The 22,264-nt window shown below is 48.3% G+C and overlaps 1 protein-coding gene across 2 annotated transcripts in view; it reads left to right on the top strand.

Moving 5' to 3' along the window:
- Positions 1-22,264, top strand: part of KIF6 (kinesin family member 6) — a 309,007-nt gene that overhangs the window by 123,981 nt on the left and 162,762 nt on the right. For both annotated transcript variants that reach the window (XM_088445329.1, XM_088445328.1), the window contains one exon: positions 20,205-20,310. In XM_088445329.1, coding sequence (XP_088301455.1) covers positions 20,205-20,310 — 106 coding nt within the window. The remainder of the gene's footprint in view (positions 1-20,204; positions 20,311-22,264) is intronic.

The following is a 22,264-nucleotide window of genomic DNA, read 5'->3' as shown; positions in this document are numbered from 1 at the left end:
AGGCTGCGGCAGCGGATGGTTAGGGTTAGGCTGCGGCAGCGGATGGTTAGGGTTAGGCTGCTGCAGTGGAGGGTTAGGGTTAGGCTGTGGCAGCGGAGAGTTAGGCTGCGGCAGCAGAGGGCCAGGGGTAGGCTGCGTCAGCGGAGGGTTAGGGTTAGGCTACGGCAGCGGATGGCCAGGGTTAGGCTGTGGCAGCGGAGGGTTAGGGTTAGGCTGCGGCAGCAGATGGCCAGGGTTAGGCTGCGGCAGCGGAGGGTCAGGGTTAGGCTGCGTCAGCGGAGGGTTAGGGTTAGGCTACGGCAGCGGATGGCCAGGGTTAGGCTGTGGCAGCGGAGGGTTAGGGTTAGGCTGCGGCAGCAGATGGCCAGGGTTAGGCTGCTGCAGTGGAGGGTCAGGGTTAGGCTGCGGCAGCGGAGGGTTAGGATGCTGCAGTGGAGGGTTAGGGTTAGGCTGTGGCAGCGGAGGGTCAGGGTTAGGCTGCGGCAGTGGATGGCCAGGGTTAGGCTGCGGCAGCGGAGGGTTAGGATGCGGCAGCGGAGGGTTAGGGTTAGGCTGCGGCAGCGGAGGGTTAGGGTTAGGCTGCGGCAGCGGAGGGTTAGGGTTAGGCTGCGGCAGCGGAGGGTTAGGGTTAGGCTGCGGCAGCGGAGGGTTAGGCTGCGGCAGCGGAGGGTTAGGGTTAGGCTGCGGCAGCGGAGGGTTAGGGTTAGGCTGCGGCAGCGGATGGCTAGGGTTAGGCTGTGGCAGCGGAGGGTTAGGGTTAGGCTGTGGCAGCGGAGGGTTAGGGTTAGGCTGCGGCAGTGGATGGCTAGGGTTAGGCTGCGGCAGCGGAGGGTTAGGATGCTGCAGTGGAGGGTTAGGGTTAGGCTGCGGCAGCGGATGGCTAGGGTTAGGCTGTGGCAGCGGAGGGCTAGGGTTAGGCTGTGGCAGCGGAGGGTTAGGGTTAGGCTGCGGCAGCGGAGGGTTAGGGTTAGGCTGCGGCAGCGGATGGCTTGGGTTAGGCTGTGGCAGCGGAGGGTTTGGGTTAGGCTGCGGTAGCAGAGGGTTAGGTTTAGGCTGCTACAGTGGATGGCTAGGGTTAAGCTGCGGCAGCTGATGGTTAGGGTAAGGCTGCAGCAGTGGATGGTTAGGGTTAGGCTGCTACAGCGGAGGGACAGGGTTAAGCTGCAGCAGGACATCATCACAGGACCCGGAAGACTCAGCTGGAGGCAAGTCACCGCTAAACCACCAGGAACATTTTGTCGACATTCTAATCATGTCGACATAATAAATGTCGAAGTAGTCAATGTTAACTAGCTGCATGTCAACATTATGCCCATGTTGACATGATAAATGTCGACAAAATACACCACACCAAGGACAGCGTCACTATCTCCAATTAACTACAAAATATGCGTTGTCTCTTATCTACAGTACAGTATGTAACATGGGTTTTTTATTTAAAGTACCAAATGCATGAAATCATATCTGACATTTCCTGCGGTCTGAAAGTTTTAAAAATAGATTTTCTCCGAGTGTCGTTTGTAGCTTATCCCTGTAGCTCATTGTGTTTATTCTGTATGAGGTCACTGGCGTCTCAGCGTAGACCCCGAATCAGGATTTCACATCAGATTTTAGTCTAGCAGCACCTAGTTTTCCCCAGGGCCGCCGGGCTGGAGCTGTGAGCTTTAGGGTTTAGTTTTATTGCCCAGTTCACCTTGTATTTTAGGTACAGAAACTGTTGCAGCTTTGTCCTTGTCTACATTATTTACCTATCAGTGGTTTCCCTTCCTGCTATTTAGCCCCTGGATTTGTCATTAGCTTTCCCCAGCACCGGGTTTATGGAACATCCTCGTGTCTATGGAAATCCTGTGTGTAATGTATTATTACTGCAGGGCTCAGTGCTTCTAATCCCAACCTATTTCCTTGACAAATACATGTCCAGGTTTCTCCTTACACCAGGAGTGCAGCTCATACAATGCTACTTAAAAGGTAGAGAAAACCCTGTATTTTATCTTCGCATTAAAGGGCCTATTTGTCAATAAACACAAAGGCTCGGTGCAAATGAATCTAACTCACCATGATCTGAGACGACAGATAGTAATCTATAGGAACGAGCCTTTACACTTTCACTTCTATTATTAGCTGCTTAATCTTAAACTGCTAAATTGAGAAAAAAAAGTATCATAATAGAGAATAATGGGCCTGATTCAGAGCTGGGAATAGATAAGATAGAGCCAGTAACTGTGCACCTTGGTAATACCGTGCTGCACTGCAGGTGGGGCAGATGTAACATGTGCAGAGAGAGTTAGATCTGAGAGGGCTGCGTCCAAACTGACATCTAAATTGCAGGGTATAAATAAAGCTGTCCAGCATCTGTAGGCTACATGCAGAAGCAGCCAGTATTTACCCTGCATGCAAAAATAATGTATGTATTTGCTCGCCTTCCATTGCAACATGGTTTGTCCAGGTACACAGTTACTTGCTCTGTCTTACTGGGTACACACTGGCAGATATATTGGCCGATCACTTGAACGGCCAATATATTGAGTGCCCGTCGGCCAGTGTATACCAGCGATATGTCTGTGAACGACGACGTTCACAGACTTTTCGTGTCGGCTGTGCTGCACAGCCGATGCCCAATATATCTGCAGATATATTGGGGCATCGTGTTGTGTGTATGATTGGTGAGCTGAACGCCCGTACGCTTGCAGCAGAGGCCACGGGGAGGGGAGCGCGATGATCCAGCTTAACTCAATTCCCATATCGGAACAGGCCCAAAGTACAAAATCTAGGCTAAAAAGGCAAAAGACAGGTCAGATACCAGTGACCCATGCCACGCATGGTTATTCTTCATCTGCAATTTTATACCACTTCCTTTGCGACAAAAAACTGATCCTAAGTACCTAGCACGCTGTAAGCAAAGCAAAACGGTACATTAGGGAAAAAGTCTGCAGTCTGTGCAAAATAGATAGGTCCAATGCGAGTGACCGCGTCATACATCATACATCCTTATGCTTTACGTGTGACTTTATGCAAATTCCTTTGTGACAAAAAATATTATCCTAAGTATCTAGGGCCTGATTCAGGGATGTACGCTAATGCAATCACAATAACGAAAAGATGCTCATCACCCACTTGCCGTCCTGTGCTTATAGACGGCCACTGAAAGTATCTCACATCTGTACGCAGATCCAGCAGCCATCAGCTTTCTGAGTAAGTCTAAGCTGTCGCAGACACAGCGGGTCTTCAGACACGCCGAGGGCTCTCCTGCTGCGAGTAAGGATGCAGCGGCTAATTTATGGACACCTTGAAAACGTCATTTAAACTGTCGCCTGTCTAGTCACCCCCCCCCCGTTACCGCCCCACATGCTGACTTCCTGTCGCAGTGCGGCTTACGTGCATGTGCAATGGCAAACAATCGCTCAGTCTGCGGAAATATTGGCATCACATCCGTCTCTGAATGGGTTCAGGGTGCTGATGGTCAGAATTTCTACAGTGGCATCCCGATAGTCAGAATCCTGGAAGTAACCCTAACCCTTATTCTAACCCCCCCTAACTCACCTTACCCCTCACCCCCTGTAGCCTAACCCTAACCCTCCCTCTAGTGCCAAACTCTAACTCCTAACCCTAATACTCACCGTTGGGATGTCAGCGGTCGGGATTCTGGAGCCGGGTTTCAGACTGCTGTCGGGATTCTGGCATCGGGCTTCTCACAGAGGGCATCATGACCATGGGGATGCCGACTACATCCCATCTGAATCCGGCTCCTAGTACAATATGGGCCTGATTCAGACCCGCTCGCAAGCGCTATGCACTCGCAAGCGGGTTGATGGTGGGGTGCAGCGTGCGCAATGCGCGTGCGCAAGCCCCGGAGCAAGAGAGAAATTCTCTCGCTACAAACGGGGCGGCTGTCGATGTTGATTGTCAGCTCGCCCCGTTTTGTAGGCGGGGTGGGGGTGTGGCTGGACAAACGGAGGCGTTCCTGAAGGAACACCTGCCATTTGTGGGCGGCTCTACTGACATCACGAGTGGAAGCTCACTGAGGCTGGAAGCTCACTGGGGCTTGTGGCAGACGAGACCTTACCACAAGGGTCTCGTCGCAAGCCCGATGGTCGTGACCATCGCGACCATCACCTGGCCGCTCGCTAAAGCTGTGGGTGGTCACCCATAGCTTATCGAGCGGCCAGGAGGCCGAGTTTTTTAAAACAAAGCGGCCGCCCTGATTCAGAACGAGCGCTCGCTTTTTGCGAGCGACTCTGAATCAGGCCCTATATGCAAACTAAGTTGCATAATTGAGGAATAATTGCTCTATAGTGAATTGCGCCAGACATGATAAAAGCATCTGTATACATCTGTATATTGAGCACGTATATTGCTTGACAGCTTCCAAGTGAAAGTAGTGGCAATAAGTAGAGGCCTCTCCTGAAGTTGAGAAGCTTATGTTTTTGTGGTGCTGACCCCATTTCACTCAATTTCCATGATTTCTCCACAGAACAAAATGTAAATTACATTGTGACTACCGCAAAATCCACAATGAAGACATTGATCTTGTGTAATCCATGTGTAGGGTGTAATATTCACCGTCTTATCACTGAGAACCCCCTGCAGTGATGTAAGAGGGTCCGTGTGGGTCACATATCACTTTACTTGTACATTTGCACTAGTCCTCTTTCACTCTCTCTGTATTACTGTCTAGACCTATTGTATGGTCTGTTCCCAGCAGTCTTCATTCATTTATATACCTGATTTACTGTCTGTTTCAGGCAGTCTGTAAATTATACAACCATAAAGGCTAAAGTGGTATACAAGTCGCCATACTCTGTATAGAAGAGCTCCTATTAACATAAACATAGACGTAAATCTTCTGAGACATTGGCAGGACTGGAGTTGTTCCACATGTGCTGCACTTGTTCTCTGCTATAGCAGCCTTTTCAGAATAAAGGGGCTGAGTGCTTACAGAATATGGAGGAAATATACAGCGCTCCACGGAACTATTGGAAAAAAAAAATACAAAGATGGTGAAATTAAGTAATATGAAAAAATTAAATAAACGTGAATATGTGTCATAAAAGCGACATGAAAGCGCCAGTCATCAAAGAGAACAAAAATAAATTAAAAAAAATAATAATAGCCTGTGAGTAGTCGCAGTTATTTCATTTTGTTAAAGTTATATTCTCTAGGAAATTACATAAAGGAAAAACTGGACTCAAAATTCAGAAGGTTTTGGATTTGATTTTGGGAATGAGTGCTAATAGTTGGGACGAGATAATCTAAGAAAGTATTTTTCCAAAAATATTAATACGATTTCCATGTTGTTGAGTGAATTGTAATCCGAAATACATCAGACTATGACAACGAAACAACTAAATGCCACTTATATCCAATGACTCCAAAACGTAGAACAAAGAGGAAGAAAATGTCCATAATAAACAGGAATAGATTTATAGTCTTAATATCAATTCCAGGCTACAAATATCTAATATCTTCCAAAAATTCATTAAGATCACAACACACCCTGTGGAAGACTTCAGTTTTTAAGATATAGGATCCTTGATATCTAACCTATCTGTGTATATATAGACACACACCAACCCAGTGGCCAACTCAACCATTCAACTCCCTTTTAGGGAGTCAACAGGTTAGTCTGTATTATAAATGACAGATTGTTCCAAACATTATTTTATTGTGAACCAAAAGAATCTTAACGTACATTTTCAAACTCACAATTTATATGCAGATTTATAACATTTCTAAGAATATAAGATGGTAAAAGGCTACACAATAATATCCAAGTGCTTGGCTATTCCAGTGAGCACTGCGTGCGAGGAAATAAACTGCATCATACCACCCAGCAAGGTGTCGGCGACTGGGATGTATGACAGAATCTTCTTATGGGATATAGTTATAATACCGTCGGGTTGCCGTTGTCTAGAATGCCGACACCGGAATCCCGACACTTGTCGGAATCGGTATGATTTACCACCACGGGGGATTGCCTAACCCTAAGTCCCCCCCGGGAGCCCTAAACCTAACCCCTCCCCCCCCCCCCCCCCGTGGCTGTCCGCACTCGGCGCCCGGCATCCCTTCGATCGGGCCTGTCATTTAACCCTCGCCGGGATAAAGCAGTCGGGAAGCCGGCTGTCGGGATTAGGTCCGCCGGCTTCCCGTCTGCATACCGTCAGAATCCCAACCACCGGTATCCCAACGGCAAGTAGTAGGGTTAGGATTAACGGTTAGGGTTAGGCACAAGTAGGAGGGGTTAGGCACTAAGAGGGGTGGGTTAGGTTTAGGCCGCGAGGGGAGGGGGTTAGGTTTAGGCACTAGGGGGGAGGGTTAGGTTTGGGCAGCAGAGAGAGAGGGTTAGGGGGAAGCTTATGATACTTACCGACAGGTGTCTGCATCCAAGCCAGGCTGTTGGGATGCAGACAATCAGGATTCCGAGTGCCTGTGTCCCATACGCAACCCCTCCTTAGGACAAACGTTGAAGGTAGCAGCCCGTACAGTGCATCATGGCAAAGGTCGTGAATACTTATTTATATTCAAAAAGACTTGAGGCTGTAATTGCTGCCAAAGGTGCATCAACAAAGTATTGAGCAAAGGTTGTGAATACTTATGTACATGTGATTTCTTTTTTTTTTTTAATTAAATTTGCAAAAATCGCAAAAAAACTTTTTACGCGTTGTCATTGTGGGGTATTGTGTGTAGAATTTTGAGGACAAAAATAAATTTTTCTACTGCAGGGTCCATAGGGTATCCACAGGATACCTTGGTGTATAGGTAATGACTTCAATCTTCAGGCACCACAGAGTTAAAGTTTTCAGCCTCCCAGGATGCATCTGGGTCCCTCTCCTATACCCCGCCCCCGGGCCAAGGCATCTCAGTTTTCGCCGGTGCCTGGCCGGAGTCGGAGGCACTGTGCAGAGGGGGGCTATGAAGAGCCCCATAAGTTTGTTTTAAAGGCAGCGATGACTGCACATCTGGGAGTACAGCATGGACAGTCAGTACTGACGTCCATGCCGTCTCCCCTACACCCCGCCGGTACCAGAAAGCCGGTACTGGTCTGGGGATGCTGGTAAACATCTGGGGTCACGGCTAGCGGTGCCCCCAGATGTTTTGGACCATGGCCGGATCCAAGGGGATGCAGGTAAGCAGCGGGTTCCCGCGGTGGGTCCCCGCTGGTCACATGGTCCTGAGTCCCCAGGCAGGGGGCTCCCTGGGGACTGGCTGCAGCGTGGAGCCAGACGACCAACCTGCGCTTCCACTACCCCCTGGGACAGTGGGCCGCTGCTGAGCGGCATGCGCTGCGGCATCCCAGGGGTTAAATGCATGCCAGGGAGCGCGCTTTCCCTGTCTCACAGCCGGCGCCTCCCCCGCTGCACACAGCCTCTCTGCTTAGGCTGACTGGCCATAGTGTGTCAGCGCTCCTCCCCCAGGCCGGCCTCCTTCCTCTCTACTCCTCGGTGGCCATCTTTACAGCATGGTGAACGCTGCTGGAAGCCTGTGAGCGGTGGCATCGTGGTCTGGGTAGCCCAGCATACCTCTCCTCCGTTTGCCAGAGGTCCAGTGTATGCAGCGCTGAGTCCTACCAGCCTGAGGGTCTGAGTAGTTGAGGATCAGCGCTGATAGTGCAGGGATTTGTTTCTTCTGCATTGTATGTGACTGAACTGCTAGCCTGCTGTCTGTACTTTCACTTTCTACAGTCAGCCATATTACTGTCCCTGATCTTGCTCTGCTCAAAGCCCTTGCGGTGCGCGGAGTGCAGGGCGTTTTTCACACTATACCAATAGTATAGGTGTGAGTGTCACATACTACCCATCATGTCTGAGACTGATTTTCCTCTCCAGCTCATGTGTACTAAATGTTATGTACCGATAGCGGAGGGGGAGGGTAACGCGGAGGGGCTATGTCGCCAGTGCCTGGCACTGTCATGGCCAAATGTGGTCACGGCTCCAGTACAGGAACCTCCCTGGGCTTTTTTCGCTAAGGCGCTTACAACCCTTGTGGGCCAGCTAGCTACGCCACCTATGTTTAACCAGACGGGTCTGTCCCAGCAGTCAGTGGTGTCATCACCCATGCAGGGTTTCCCAAAACAACTGATGGTACCCCACAGTCTCCCCAATTCCCCTCACCAGGTTCCTCAGGAGCCTACGTGGGTTAATACTCTGACTACATCGGTTCAGCATTTGTCCGATGTTTTACAGGGGGAGTCTGTGTTGCGGTCTCATAAGCGGCCGGTGGCGTCTCTATCTGTTCCTTATGAGGATGATGATGAGACGTCAGATGATGGGGAGATTCTGGATCTATCTGACCAAGAACCTCTCCGTACCAAAGAGCCGGACGTTAAGTCCAAGGTGTATATCCCTGGTCTTATTCGGGCAGTCCGCACGGCTTTAGTTATTGAGGATGAGGATCCTCCGGTGGCCAAATCCAAATATGCCTTTTTTAAGGATATTAAGGGTGAGGCTACGGTGTTCCCTCTTTCTGATCAATTAGTGGATCATTTAGAGGAGGCGTGGAAAAATCCAGGAAAACGGTATCAGCCCCAGAGGTGCTTAGCCGTGGCTTATCCGTTTGCGGACAATTATTTTTCTAAGTGGGAATCCCCTCCGCAGGTGGATTCACATGTCACACGCCTAGTCAGAAGTCCCACGTTGCCTATGCCTTCGATGTCATCCTTGAAGGATGTCACAGACCGCAGGGTGGAGATCTGCCTCAAATCTGTTTATTCCCTGGCAGGGAGAGCATCCAGACCAGCTATGGCCGTGTGTTGGGTAGCCAGAGCTATGGAGCGCTGGGCGGGTAGTTTGGAGGCGTCTTTGGACTCTGACTGTTTGGCTGAACAGGCCGAGTTGGTGGGCATTCTCAGAGACTCGGCCATTTACATCAATGAAGCAGCCTTAGATATTTGTATGCTCACCTCTAGGATTTCCTCTGCAGCTGTGGCTGCTTGTCGCACCTTATGGTTGCGTTCTCGGAAGGCGTGCGCTGATTCCAAAAAGGGATTAGAAGGTCTGCCTTTCAATGGAGAGGTCCTATTTGGTCCAGATCTGGACAAAATAGTAGCTACGTTGGCAGCAGCAAAATCTGCATGTCTCCCGTCTGCTACGATGCATTCAAGTGCTGGTATGTCGTCCTTTCGGCCTGACAGGGTCCAAGGTAGGCCTAAAGCACAGTCCTTTCCATGACAGGCTGGGACCAAGAAATCGTCCAAGCCCAGGAAACAGGCCTGGAGTACCAGACGTCCGGCCCCTAGGTCAGAGGACAAACCTGCGGCCTGACGGTCCAGGCCTCCCTTTGGGGGATCCTGTAGTGGGGGGGCCGCCTGCTTCAGTTCGCCCAGTGTTGGTCAAGAACTACGACGGACACTTGGGTTCAGGAGGTGGTCTCTCACGGGTATGCCCTCTCCTTCCGGCACAGGCCTCCATCCCGGTTCTTTACCACCGGTCTTCCATTAGACCGGAACAAAGCCTCGGAACTGCGGAAGGTTTTGCACACTATGCTCCAGGGTGGAGTTATAGTGCATGTTCCATTCTCCCAGAGGGGCCAGGGTTTCTATTCCAATCTATTTTTGGTGCAGAAACAGAATGGGTCTTACCGTCCAATACTCAACCTCAAGGCCCTCAACAAATCCTTGAGGGTGCCTCGGTTTTGGATGGAGACCCTACGGTCCATTATTCTGGCACTGGAACCTGGGGACTACATGGTGTCATTGGACATCCAGGAGGTTTACCTGCATGTCCCTATTCTTTTGCGCCATCAACAGTTCCTCAGATTTGCAATCTGCAACGAACATTTCCAGTTTCGGGTGCTGCCTTTTGGCCTGGCGACACCTCCACGTGTATTCACCAAGGTCATGGCGGTCATGGCGGCTCACCTGCGGACGCAGGGAGTCCGATTGTTGCCTTATCTGGACTACCTCCTGTTAATAGCGAGGTCTCCAGAACTAATTTTACACCATCTGGATCTGACGATTGCGGTACTGCACCGTCACGGCTGGTTGATAAACTGGCAGACGTCCACTCTCATCCCGTCTCAGAGGATCCTGCACCTCGGGGCCTTATTGGACACGAGGCAGCAGCAGATCTTTGTGACGGAGGGAAAAAATCCTTGCTCTACAGTTGAGGGTACGCAGTTGTCTGCAGTGTCGTCGAGTGTCGATACACTCGGCAATGAAGTTGTTGGGCTCAATGGTGTCGGTATTCGACATGGGGGTCACCCTGTGCAGGTCCAGTCGGACAACACCACCACAGTGGCCTATTTAAACTGGCAAGGAGGAACCCGAAGTCGGGCAGCACTCGCAGAAGTGTCCCGCATTCTGGTCTGGGCGGAGCGCAATCTCCCAGCAATATCAGCAGTGTTCATCCCGGGAGTCCTCAACTGGGAAGCGGATTTTCTCAGCAGGCAGGACGTGCACCCGGGAGAGTGGTCTTTGCACCAGGAGGTCTTTCAGCTTCTGGTGGACAGGTGGGGTCTCCCAGAGATAGACCTCATGGCGTCCCGACACAACAACAAGTTGCTGGTGTACGGGTATCGAACAAGAGACGAAAAGGCGTCTCTGGTAGATGCTCTGTCCGTCCAGTGGACATTCCAGTTTGCCTACCTCTTCCCTCTGTTTTCCCTTCTTCCGCGGGTAATCCGGAAATTCAAACAAGAAGGAGGTACGCTACTGTTGATAGCTCCCGAGTGGCCCAGACGGCACTGGTTCTCCGACCTTCAGAGTCTGTCAGTAGACGTTCCTCTGAGGTTACCACTACGACCGGATCTGCTGTCACAGGGTCCTTGTCTTCACACGGACCTAACTCGGCTGTCTTTGACGGCGTGGCTGTTGAGACGGCCATGTTAAGGTCCAGAGGGTTTTCCGGCTCTGTGGTGCAAAACATGCAAAGAATTCGGAAACCATCCTCGGCAAGAATCTACCATTGTGTGTGGCATACTTTCTTCCGGTGGTGTCGACCTAGAGGGTATTCTCCTAGGGAGTTCCACCTGTCTAGGGTGTTGGCATTCCTACAGGCTGGCCTGGATCATGGGCTTCGCCTGGCTTCTCTGAAAGTGCAGGTGTCTGCTCTGTCAGTCTGGTTTCATCGTAGGATTGCTGCGCTCTCTGATGTGCGCACCTTTATGCAAGGTGTTCTTCGCATTCAGCCACCTTTTGTTCCACCGGTGGCACCTTGGGATTTGGCTGTGGTCCTGAGAGTTCTCCAGGGACCGCCAGTGGACCTTAAATGGCTTACAGCTAAAACCATATTCCTCCTGGCCATTGCCTCGGCCAGACGTGTGTCTGATTTAGGCAGGGCCGGATTAACAATGGGGCGGGTGGAGCTGCAGCTCCAGGCCCTCCCATGAAAATAGGCCCACACCACCAAGAAGGATCCGCTGGAGACAGGAATAATTTTTTTTTCCTGTTGGAACAAGTGGCCGTCCGATGTCCTGCCCTTACAAACCCCACACCCATCAACTACCTGCAGTCCGCACCACCCTCCCCCCCATCTGGGAAAACCTAGTCCTGGCTGCCTTGATTATGTATAGAGCGGCGCAGTAGAAGGCTTTGCTTCACAAGCCCTCCCTGCGCCGCGTAGTGTGCCTCAGCTCCTCCTCTTTGCCATGTGATGTCTAGCCGCGTGATGTCACATAGGCGCCGCCGCGCCGGGCTCTCGTGGGTGGTTGTCGGAATAAGGAGACGGACCTGACACCAAGAGCACCTGACCTTCCTGTCAGTGCAGTGCCAGTGGGGAGAAGACCCGTGGAAGCCGAAGGTGCAAGCATGGAAGAGGGGTCGAGGCAGAGGAACAGACAAGAGAGAAGAAGGTAAGTGAACTACGGAGGGGGGTGCAGAGTGAGGGGGAGGGGAGGAAGCAGAGGGGTGCAGGGAATGAACACCATAATGGACACAAAGAGGGGTTTATACTAATGGATACAGAGGGAGGAAGGACATAATGCAGACAGATGGGGGGACATAATGATAAACACAGAAGGGGGCATAATAATGGATATGGGTAGGCACTTGAAAATGAACACAGGGGGGTGGCACATGCTAATGGACAGAGGCAGGGCATGATTAACATAGAGGGGGAAACATAATAATGGGGATGGGGGGTATAATAATGGACACAGTGGGGGAAGACATAATAATGGATACAGGGGGGAAAGACATAATAATGCACACAGATGGGGGGTATAATAATAGACACAGGGGGGGCATAATAATGAACACAGGGGACACCCACATAATAATGGATACAGAGGGGGTGCGGCACATACTAATGAACACTGGGGGCATAATAAAGAACACGGGGGAACATAATGAACACAGAGGGGGGTGGGGCATACTAATTGACACAGAGGGGGAAGGACATAATAATGCACACAGATAGGGGGACATAATAGACACATAGGGGGGCATAATAATGGACACGGAGGAATGGCACATACTAATGTACACAGAGGGGGGAATAATAAATAACAGTAGGGGGGCATAATAATGGACACGGAGGAATGGCACATACTAATGTACACAGAGGGGGGAATAATAAATAACAGTAGGGGGACATAATAATGGACACATGGGGTATGGCACATACTAATGGACACAGAGGGGGGAATAATAAATAACAGTAGGGGGACATAATAATGGACATATGGGGTATGGCACATACTAATGTACACAGAGGGGGGAATAATAAATAACAGTAGGGGGATATAATAATGGACACATGGGGTATGGCACATACTAATGGACATTGACTTGGGGCATAATAATGGACACAGAGGGGGGTGGCACATACTAATGGACACAGAAGGGGGAATAATAACACAGAGGGGGATCATAATAATGGACACGGGGGGGCATAATAATAGAGACAGAGGGGGTATGGCACACATTAATGGACACAGACTAAGGGCATAATAATGGACACAGGGGGGATGGCACAAAGGGTGAGGGACACAATAATGAACACGGGGGACATAATAATGTACACATGGGGGGGAAAAACAATGGACACAGAGGAGGGGGGAGTACATAATAATGGACACAGGAGGGGTAGCACAACACAGAACATACAGATGAGGGGGCAACACAACACAGAACATACAGATGAGATGTGAGTGAGGGGTATTTGTGTGTCTGTTATGTGGTCAGGGAATGATGTGAGTGAGGGGTATTTGTGTGTCTGTTGTGTGGTCAGGGAATGATGTGAGTGAGGGGTATTTGTGTGTCTGTTGTGCGGTCAGGGAATGATGTGAGTGAGGGGTATTTGTGTGTCTGTTGTGTGGTCAGGGAATGATGTGAGTGAGGGGTATTTGTGTGTCTGTTGTGTGGTCAGGGAATGATGTGAGTGAGGGGTATTTGTGTGTCTGTTGTGTGGTCAGGGAATGATGTGAGTGAGGGGTATTTGTGCGTCGGTTACCTGGTCAGGGCATGATGGTAAGTGAGGGGTATTTGTGCATCTGTTATGAGGGGTATATCAGTGTGTCAGCATTAGGGTCAGGAAGTGGTGGTGAGAGGGATCACAGATGTTGAAATATGGGGCCGGTGAGCGATAGTGAATGATGGGTACTTCAGTGTTTGAGAGATGGCCTCCATGAGTGGTAGTGGGTAAGAGGTTCGGTATATAGCATTGATTGATGGGTGAAAGGTATTTCAGTGGGTGGTGGGTAATGTAGTGTAGTACAGGCAGCAATACTTACATCTGTGCCTACACAAAGGTAGTGCGATAGGTGACTACTATCGGCCTACCAATATGTATGTGGGGGGGCACATATATATATATATGTGTGTGTGTATATGTATAATATATATGTGTGTGTGTATATATATATATATATATATATATATGTATATGTGTGCGAAGTGGGGAGGGTCATTGGGGTGGTTGAAAGTAGGTGCTAGACCGCTCCCCAATATACTGGCCACGCCCCCCACATCGTTAGTCACACCCTTGTTACACTGGTCACACCCCTGCGGCAGCATACAATAGGCCCTTCATAAATTTCAGCTCCAGGCCCATTTGGACCTTAATCTGGCACTGGATTTAGGGGCTCTCTCTTGTAGACCCCCTTTTCGGATTTTTCATAGGAATAGGGCGGTGCTTCGCACTCGTTCGGGATTCCTTCCCAAAGTGGTATCCAGTTTTCACATCAATGAAGAAATTGTTGTGCCGGCTTTCAATTCACCTGGACTTTCAGTGGTTGAAGCCACTTTGGATGTTGTGCGGGCATTGAGAATTTATGTTGACCGCACTTCTTCTTTTAGAAAGTCGGACGCCTTGTTTGTCCTCTATGGCTTCCGTAAAAAGGGTTGGCCTGCTTCAAAGCAGACTTTGGCAGGCTGGATTCGTATGGCAATTTCAGAAGCTTATCTTCATGAAGGTCTTCCAGTTCCCTCCTCGGTGAGGGCTCATTCCACTAGGTCTGTGGGTCCTTCGTGGGCAGCTAGACGTGGTGCCTCTGCAGTTCAGATCTGCAAGGCTGCTACGTGGTCTTCTGTCCATACCTTTGTGAGGTATTACGCTTTTGACACCTTTGCCTCTCAGGATGCTTCCTTCGGGCGGCGGATTCTCCTCTCAGCACAGGAGCGTCCCCACCCGTAAAGGATACTGCTTTGGGACATCCCCAAGGTATCCTGTGGATACCCTATGGACCCTGCAGTAGAAAATAAGAGATATGGTAAGAACTTACCCTTGTTATCTCTATTTCTACGAAGTCCATAGGGTTCCACAGGACTCCCGCCCTGTCGCACCTGTACTGCAGATGGGCTTTATTCTGGTTACCGGTTTTTCCGTCTCCCTATGGTGAGAATGTGATTCTTGTGAGTGTCCAGATTTTTCTTCTCTCTCTTTCTTCTCCTCCTCCGGCCTATGGCTTGTGACGTAACTGAGATGCCTTGGCCCGGGGGCGGGGTATAGGAGAGGGACCCAGATGCATCCTGGGAGGCTGAAAACTTTAACTCTGTGGTGCCTGAAGACTGACGTCATCACCTATACCCCAAGGTATCCTGTGGAACCCTATGGACTTCGTAGAAATAGAGATAACAAGGGTAAGTTCTTACCATATCTCTTATTATTCCATTTTGGAATAAGGCTGTAACATAACAAAATGTGGAAAAAGTGCCAGGATTACCATATTCCCTCATCTCGGGGCGAGACTTTTTAAGCTCTGATGAAATTCACGTGATGAAGGACTTCTACACTGTACCATTAAATAATCTATTCAAAATTATTTGATACCTCCCGCTATCTCTGGACTTTGGGCATATACACCAGAAAGGGATCACATCAATATAAATACAATGACGTGGACATAACACTCACTGCTGAGCTGTAACATCTAAGAATGTAAGCTCCTACGAGCAGGTCCCTCTACCCTCTTGTGCTTCTCCTTCTCTACTTTCATCTACTTCTTACTCCCCACTAGGGCACCTAACACTTGGTTACTTTGCTCTGTTGCTTATCTGGGTGTTTTGGTCACTAATGTAACAATGTATATTATCCATGTCCTTGTCCTGTATTGTACTGTAAAGGCCCCCATACACGGCACGATATACGTGCCGATCCGACTGATCGGCACGATATAGGTGCTGTATCGTGCAGTGTATGGGCACGATATCGCGCTCCCGTGGGGTCGTACATCGCATCCCCAGGTCTTCTGCTGACGGATCGGCAGTCCCACTACACTGTGCATCACCAGCATAAGTCACTGGTCAACTTATTTGTTCTTGTACTTTGTAAGGCGTTGCGGAACACTTGTGGCACCATATAAATAAATGATGATAATAATAATAAGACCTAGCTTTATTAGAGAGTGATATTCTTGTTATCACTCGTTACTAATCTCAAATGGTGCTTCAACCAATCGGCTCCTAACTGTCATTTTTCAAACACATGACAGGAGCTGATTGGTTGGAGCACCATTTAAGATTAGTAATAAGTGATAACAAGAATATCACTTGCTGATAAAACTGTTCTGAAGGCCTTTAAATCAATGAGAGCTAGCCATACACTACAAAGTTATGACCATTCACTAAATCGTTTGAAAAGGGGTGTTCGCTACTTGTGCAAGGAAGAAACATCCAGATAGTGATCCAGAGTATCTAACTTGATAGTAAGTTCTGGGCAATACTTAAACATTTACCAGATATAGGGGGAGGTGTATCAAGGCTTGGAGAGAGATAAAGTACCAACCAATCAGCTCCTAACTGACAGTTTTCAATCCCAGCCTGTAACATGACAGGAGCTGATTGGTTGGTACTCTCTGTTCAAGCTTTGATACATCTACCCCTTAATGTTCGAAAAGGTTAAGTTTTCCCAGATAGGTCAAGTAACATGGTCGTCTGTCTGTGCTGGTGAGGCTGCATTGAAGAAGATTGGACTGGTGGCTGTCAGACTTGGAGTTAATGCTTGGAATGATTTTTTTGCCAATTACTGTTTCTCTCTTGGTGCCTGGCCATTGCCGATAAGTGATTGCTGTTTCGGACCTGTCCGGTAAAACTGGACTATTAGGATTTGTTTAAACATTAGATATTACTTTGTGATTAACTTAATGCAAATAAAACATACTTCTCACAATGATCTGTGATTGGATGTCACTCCACAGCAGGTTTAATCAAATTCTATACAGGAATAAAGCTGGGTACACACTGTAGCCATGGGCATTCGCTCCGACATCGGAATTAATGACCTTGAACGGGGATTACCCGTACACACTGAAGCGAGTTAATGAACGACGGAACGATCACCGTTCCGTCCTTCATTAACTTACTACAGGTCGCTAGCGCATGAAACCTAGTGACCGTCGCTAGCAACCGCGGGACCGCGCAATCGCCTGTACACACTGAGCGATGTACGTGATTTCGAGTTACTAAACGGCAAATCGGCCTGACATCGCTCCAGTGTGTACCCAGCTTTAGTGACATCATTGAGGCACACATTGGTGATGTCATGAATTTCTGGGGAATTGATAGGATCTATATTGGCTCAGCCTACATAATGGCTGCTCCTACTGTGACAGGTACGCGTTAAATGGGTCTCTGCTTCCTCTCCCTCTTTTTTTTTTTTTCTGCCGTCTAAATGTGTTTCCAAGTTTTGTGCTTTACTGGGTCAGCCTGACAAGATGAAGATGAAGCTCGGTCATTCTAATTAGTACTAAATCTCTGTAAAACATGCAGCAGAAAAGTAGAATTCTTTACTTCACAAGGAAAGAATGTGTTTTTCCCCCCATAAAAACTTTGTTTAGTGATACATATTTTATTCTTTTGTTGGCCTCCTCACACCCTTTTTTTATAGTTTGGCATTTGGAAAGAGCCATCCATGTCCAAGATCTCCACATGGTCTTTAGGGGGCTGCTATTTCTAACCATCAATCAATAGGCATCTCAGCACCGCAGTGTTCAGAGTCCAGCAAGCTGCTGCGCCCCTGTAGTCCTGGCTCCAGGAAAATGTCCGTTTCCCAGGGGACCCCATAAGCAGCAGTAACTTGTGTTGCTGACTTTGGCTCTGCCAGTCCCTTTCAGCATAAATTTTCTTATGGCTTATGTGGGCTTCTGTAGCCTGTTATGCACAATTATCCATGCTTCTGTGAGGATGGTATTTCAGTCAGTAACCAGGTTTCCTGGTCCTGCTATTACAAGGATAATACATGGATAAGGAAGCATAAGAAACTGGAAGGTCATGGCTAAAATATGGTGTAGTCCACAACAACCAATCAAGTGTTAGCGTTCATATTTTAAAGATTGCAACAAATAATAGAATTTGATTGGTTGTCATCGGTTAGAGCAGTGGTCAGGGAACAGGGGTAAATTACCCCACATGGGGTAAAAATGAAATTCCTGGGGGTAATGGACGGACAGCCGGGCATGCATATGAATCATTCTATAATATATAATATAGAAGGATTCATATGCATGCCCGGCTGTGCCGCAGGGAGGCTCTAAGCCAGACGCCCTCTGAGATGTTATTACCAGCAGGCGCCCGGCTCCTTCCCTGCAGCGCCGCGTTAGCCGGAGGCTGGAGTTCTCTTCTGAACTCCAGCTTCCGGCTCTCTCCATGCGCACTATGGCAGAGACGTCATGACATCTCTCCCATAGTTCCGAGGAGCAGCCGGGCGGACAGGACGGCGGCGGATGAAGGAGTGGGGATTAAGGTAAGTGTTTTTTTTGTGTACAAGCGGCACTACAGGGGCATTATATGGGGCTCTACTACAGGGGCATTATATGGGGGCACTACTACAGGGGCACTAGGTGGGGGCACTACTACAGGGGCACTATATGGGGGCACTACTGCAGGGGCATTATATGGGGGCACTTCCACAGGGGCACTATATGGGGGCACTACTACAGGGGCATTATATGGGGGCACTACTACAGGGACACTCAGTGGGGGCACTACCACTCGGTGGGGACACTACTACGGGGGCACTACTACAGGGGCACTATATGGGGGCACTACTACAGGGACATTATATGGGGGCACTACTATATGATTTCCTTCCTTTCAAATCAAGGGGGTAACATCGGCGTTTTGGGGTAAAAGGTGAAAAAGTTCCCTGACCCCTGGGTTAGAGTATCTTTTTGCAGTTACTTCTGCACCACTATTTATAATGGGATACTTCCATGAGTTCTATATTCCATGGTAATCCTATGGTTACTCAGAAGGTCCCACGGTATTTGTCTGCCAGTGTCAGTGGAGCCGCGTCTTCCGACAGTCTATTGGAACTGCATGGATCTCCATCTTGTTCCGATCTGCATCCGATGGCATTAACCTTCGGCAACGCATTCGCAGTGCGTATCGGACCCATGTACATAAGTAAATCATTGGGCATTTGCGCCCAATGTTTTCCTTGAGTTCGCCTCTGAATCAGGCCCAATGACTCCTATTAATAAATGCAGATATGTTACTGCAGATCTCCGCTCCCTGGCTTTGGCTTTTGCAGGTCAGTTCCAGCTTCAGTTGTGTGCTGACACCATTGAGAAAAGTTGTGTATAGTAACAGCGTTACTTGGTGCCTCGTCATTGTGACAATAAGAGGTATTAGTGATGCGGAAGTGAGGCTTTGCCTCATCCTCTAGTGCAGGCCTGGCCATCCTGTGGCTCTCCAGCTGTTGTGAAACTACAAGTCCCAGCATGCCCTGCCACAGTTTTTGCATTCCCTAATAGCAAACCTGTGACAGGGAATGCTGGGACTTGTAGTTTCACAACAGTTGGAGAGCCACAGGTTGGCCAGGCCTGCTGTAGTTATACAAGGGTACTGCTCAGTTACAATGACTGCTGGTGCACACATGTTGGAGCTGGAGAGCTTCTAGGGGTTCCAGTCAACATGTCTACATTCAGAATATTGACATGTTTAGAATGTTGACATGTCAGCATCCACAATATCGACATCTACTGTATATAATATTCAAAATGTTGACATTGTGGATCGTGACCGACGGGACAACCGATGTGAAGATTGGTCACCTGTACACACAGAATGATATAGCGTGATATATAGTTCAGCGGCCACATCCAGGAGCATGCCATCGCCCGCCGCATCGTCACATCTGTGAAGTACAGCAGATGTGATGACCCCGTTGTCGGCAGGCGGGAGCGCGCAATCCTAGGTACACGTCAGACGATATGTCGCGCCAATCAGCAGTATCGGAGGACATATCGTCTGATGTATACTCCACCCCTAGGCTGCACTTAGGATTAGGGAGAGAGTGTTGAGGGGACAAGGCCTCTGTTTGTGTTTCCTACCCTCCAAGTTGACGTTGTTCATTCCGGATCTCATCTTTCACCTGTCTGATAAAGAAACATGAGAGAGAATTTATAAATCAGATCTGGTATAAATCACAAACCACAGTATTTATTAACCTGCGGTTTGCATTAAATCACATTTTCTGCATGGCAGCTGGAAATAGCCTAAGACGCAGGTTTCCAAACCAACCTCATGCAGAAATCATGTTTTTGTTTAAAACATTCCGTTTTCACGTGCTATTGACCCATAGGATTCACACATAGGATTGTCATCTAACATCGCCTTGGTGCTTCCTCATACTGATTATCGTCTATAGGGGCCTGCGGATGGTAGGTTAGGAGAGAAGGGTTTCAACAAGAACTAGGTAGTAAGTAGTTTTCACATAGGGATTCTGTTGTCTCGTTTCTTTGTCATTCTTATTGTTACTTTAAGCTGATAAACATACAATTGTTAATGTATGGATGATAGTGTAATATTTATTTATTTCTATTTTTTTCAGACTCGAGGACCAAGTGAACCATTTTCTTGATGACCAGGATCCAGAAAGTGTCCTAGACATAGGGGCTGACATGCGGAAAATTCAGTACTGCTTTGGCTCATTTAAGGTAACTGCACACAATATTGCCGTCTATTGTCCAGTTGAAATAACAGTTAATATGTATTAGAAAAAGATTCAGTGACCTCATCCAACTATCCTCCCCAAATGCCTAACCCTAAACCCAATCCCTAAGCCTAATACTTACCGCCGGGATTCCTGAGCCGGTATTTTGATGACCGTCTGGATTCCTGAGCCGGTACTCTGATGACCGTCTGGATTCCTGAGCCGGTGTTCTGATGACCATCTGGATTCCTGAGCCGGTATTCTGATGACCGTCTGGATTCCCGAGCCGGTATTCTGATGACCACCTGGATTCCTGAGCCGGTATTCTGATGACCATCTGGATTCCCGAGCCGGTATTCTGATGACCATCTGGATTCCCGAGCCGGTATTCTGACCGTCAGAATCCTGAGCATCGGGATGCTGACTACATCCACTCTATTACGTGGGGTTTGGAGCTGCACACTTTGCGCCGAGATCCGTTGCAGAGTTGGGGACTTTGAGGTTCTGCTGCAACGTATCCGGGACTCCAACTTTCAACGTCAGTTTGTGAGGAGCTATTCCTGAAAGGTTGGGATTCCACAAATGAGTCTTTCAAATGAGTCTTTCATAGGTTTATCAAAAACTTATATACTTTTTATTACTCGTTACTAATCTTAAATGGTGCTCCAACCAGTCAGCTCCTAACTGTCAGTTTACAGGCTGTGTTTGAAAAATGACAGGAGCTGATTGGTTGGAGCACCATTTAAGATTAGCAATGAGTGATAACAAGATTCTCACTCATAGATAAATCTGGGCCTTAGTGCTGTACATTGACCTGTACCGTTTTTTGCCATATCGGATAGCAGGTACTCGTTGATGGCCGTGACAGTGTAATTCTTTGGTGATACAAACTCACAATGATTAAAGGAACTATTTAAGTAATAATTATTTTGGCATTCTCTACGTAGGATGAAGGTGTTGGTCTGGTCAACGAGATAGATACATAGCAGTAGAGTATTAAGAACAAATGAGAACAGACCATGTTTTGACAAAGTTACAACCAGTGTACTGTAGACTATTTCGACATAAACTTTAGAAATGGTGTTAATTTTATCATTCATTTCATATTACATTTAGGTTAAATAAAATGTGTGAGATATCACGTCAGCACACTCAATAAACTGTCTGTGTGTGTATCCCCACTGTTTTATATATGTTCTAAGATATATGTAAAACATCTGTGTAAAGGTTACTGGATACCTGTCAGTAGTAATGATATTTAAGAGCAGTTGTGATTATTGGGAACCATTTTTAAACACATCAGACGTCCTATGTATAATTCTTTCGCAAATTACACAACCTAAAATCGCTAATAATGGTAACTGGCACTTGGCTACTTGTCATGGACAGACACACAAGAAGTTTATTAACTTACAGAACCTTTACGTAAATATTCACAGATGTTACACTATATCCTTTCCAAGTAAATCAACTTTAGCGTCTGGTTCCAAGACCCTTTCCAGCATAATTGGGCAGGAGCGGACGTACAATCAGTAGCTGGAAATGTGTTACTCTACAATAGAGAAGAGGTTTCGTAATATACAATAGTAGGATGTCACGACCAGGGTTTTGTGGCGTGGAGGTTTGTGGTCCTTACCAGTGAGGGCGCTGTGGCGCGGTCCTTCTGGCAGGGGGTCTGGCGTGTGGAGACTGGCATTGCGTGTACGCAGAGCTTTGCCAGCATTGGGCCATCCTGGCAAGGGTAAGTCTAGTGGCGTCTCCGCGTCACGGCTGTCTGGACACCACCATCTTGTCTTTGGCCATGTGACATAGCAGGCCAATTGTCTGTGGGTCACCTGCTCTCTGGCCTATCACGTTCCGTTACTGGGTACTTAAGGGTGTTTGGAGTACCCTGTAGTTGCCAGTGCAATGTGTTCACAGCGTCATCTGTGTGAGAGAGTTCTCTGCGCTCCTGTACC

The sequence above is a fragment of the Taudactylus pleione genome, unplaced genomic scaffold (genome assembly GCF_031769625.1).
Source record: "Taudactylus pleione unplaced genomic scaffold, aTauple2 ptg000378l, whole genome shotgun sequence".
In the NCBI taxonomy this organism is placed as follows: Eukaryota; Metazoa; Chordata; class Amphibia; order Anura; family Myobatrachidae; genus Taudactylus; species Taudactylus pleione.
This window is presented reverse-complemented; position numbering and strand designations above follow the sequence as displayed.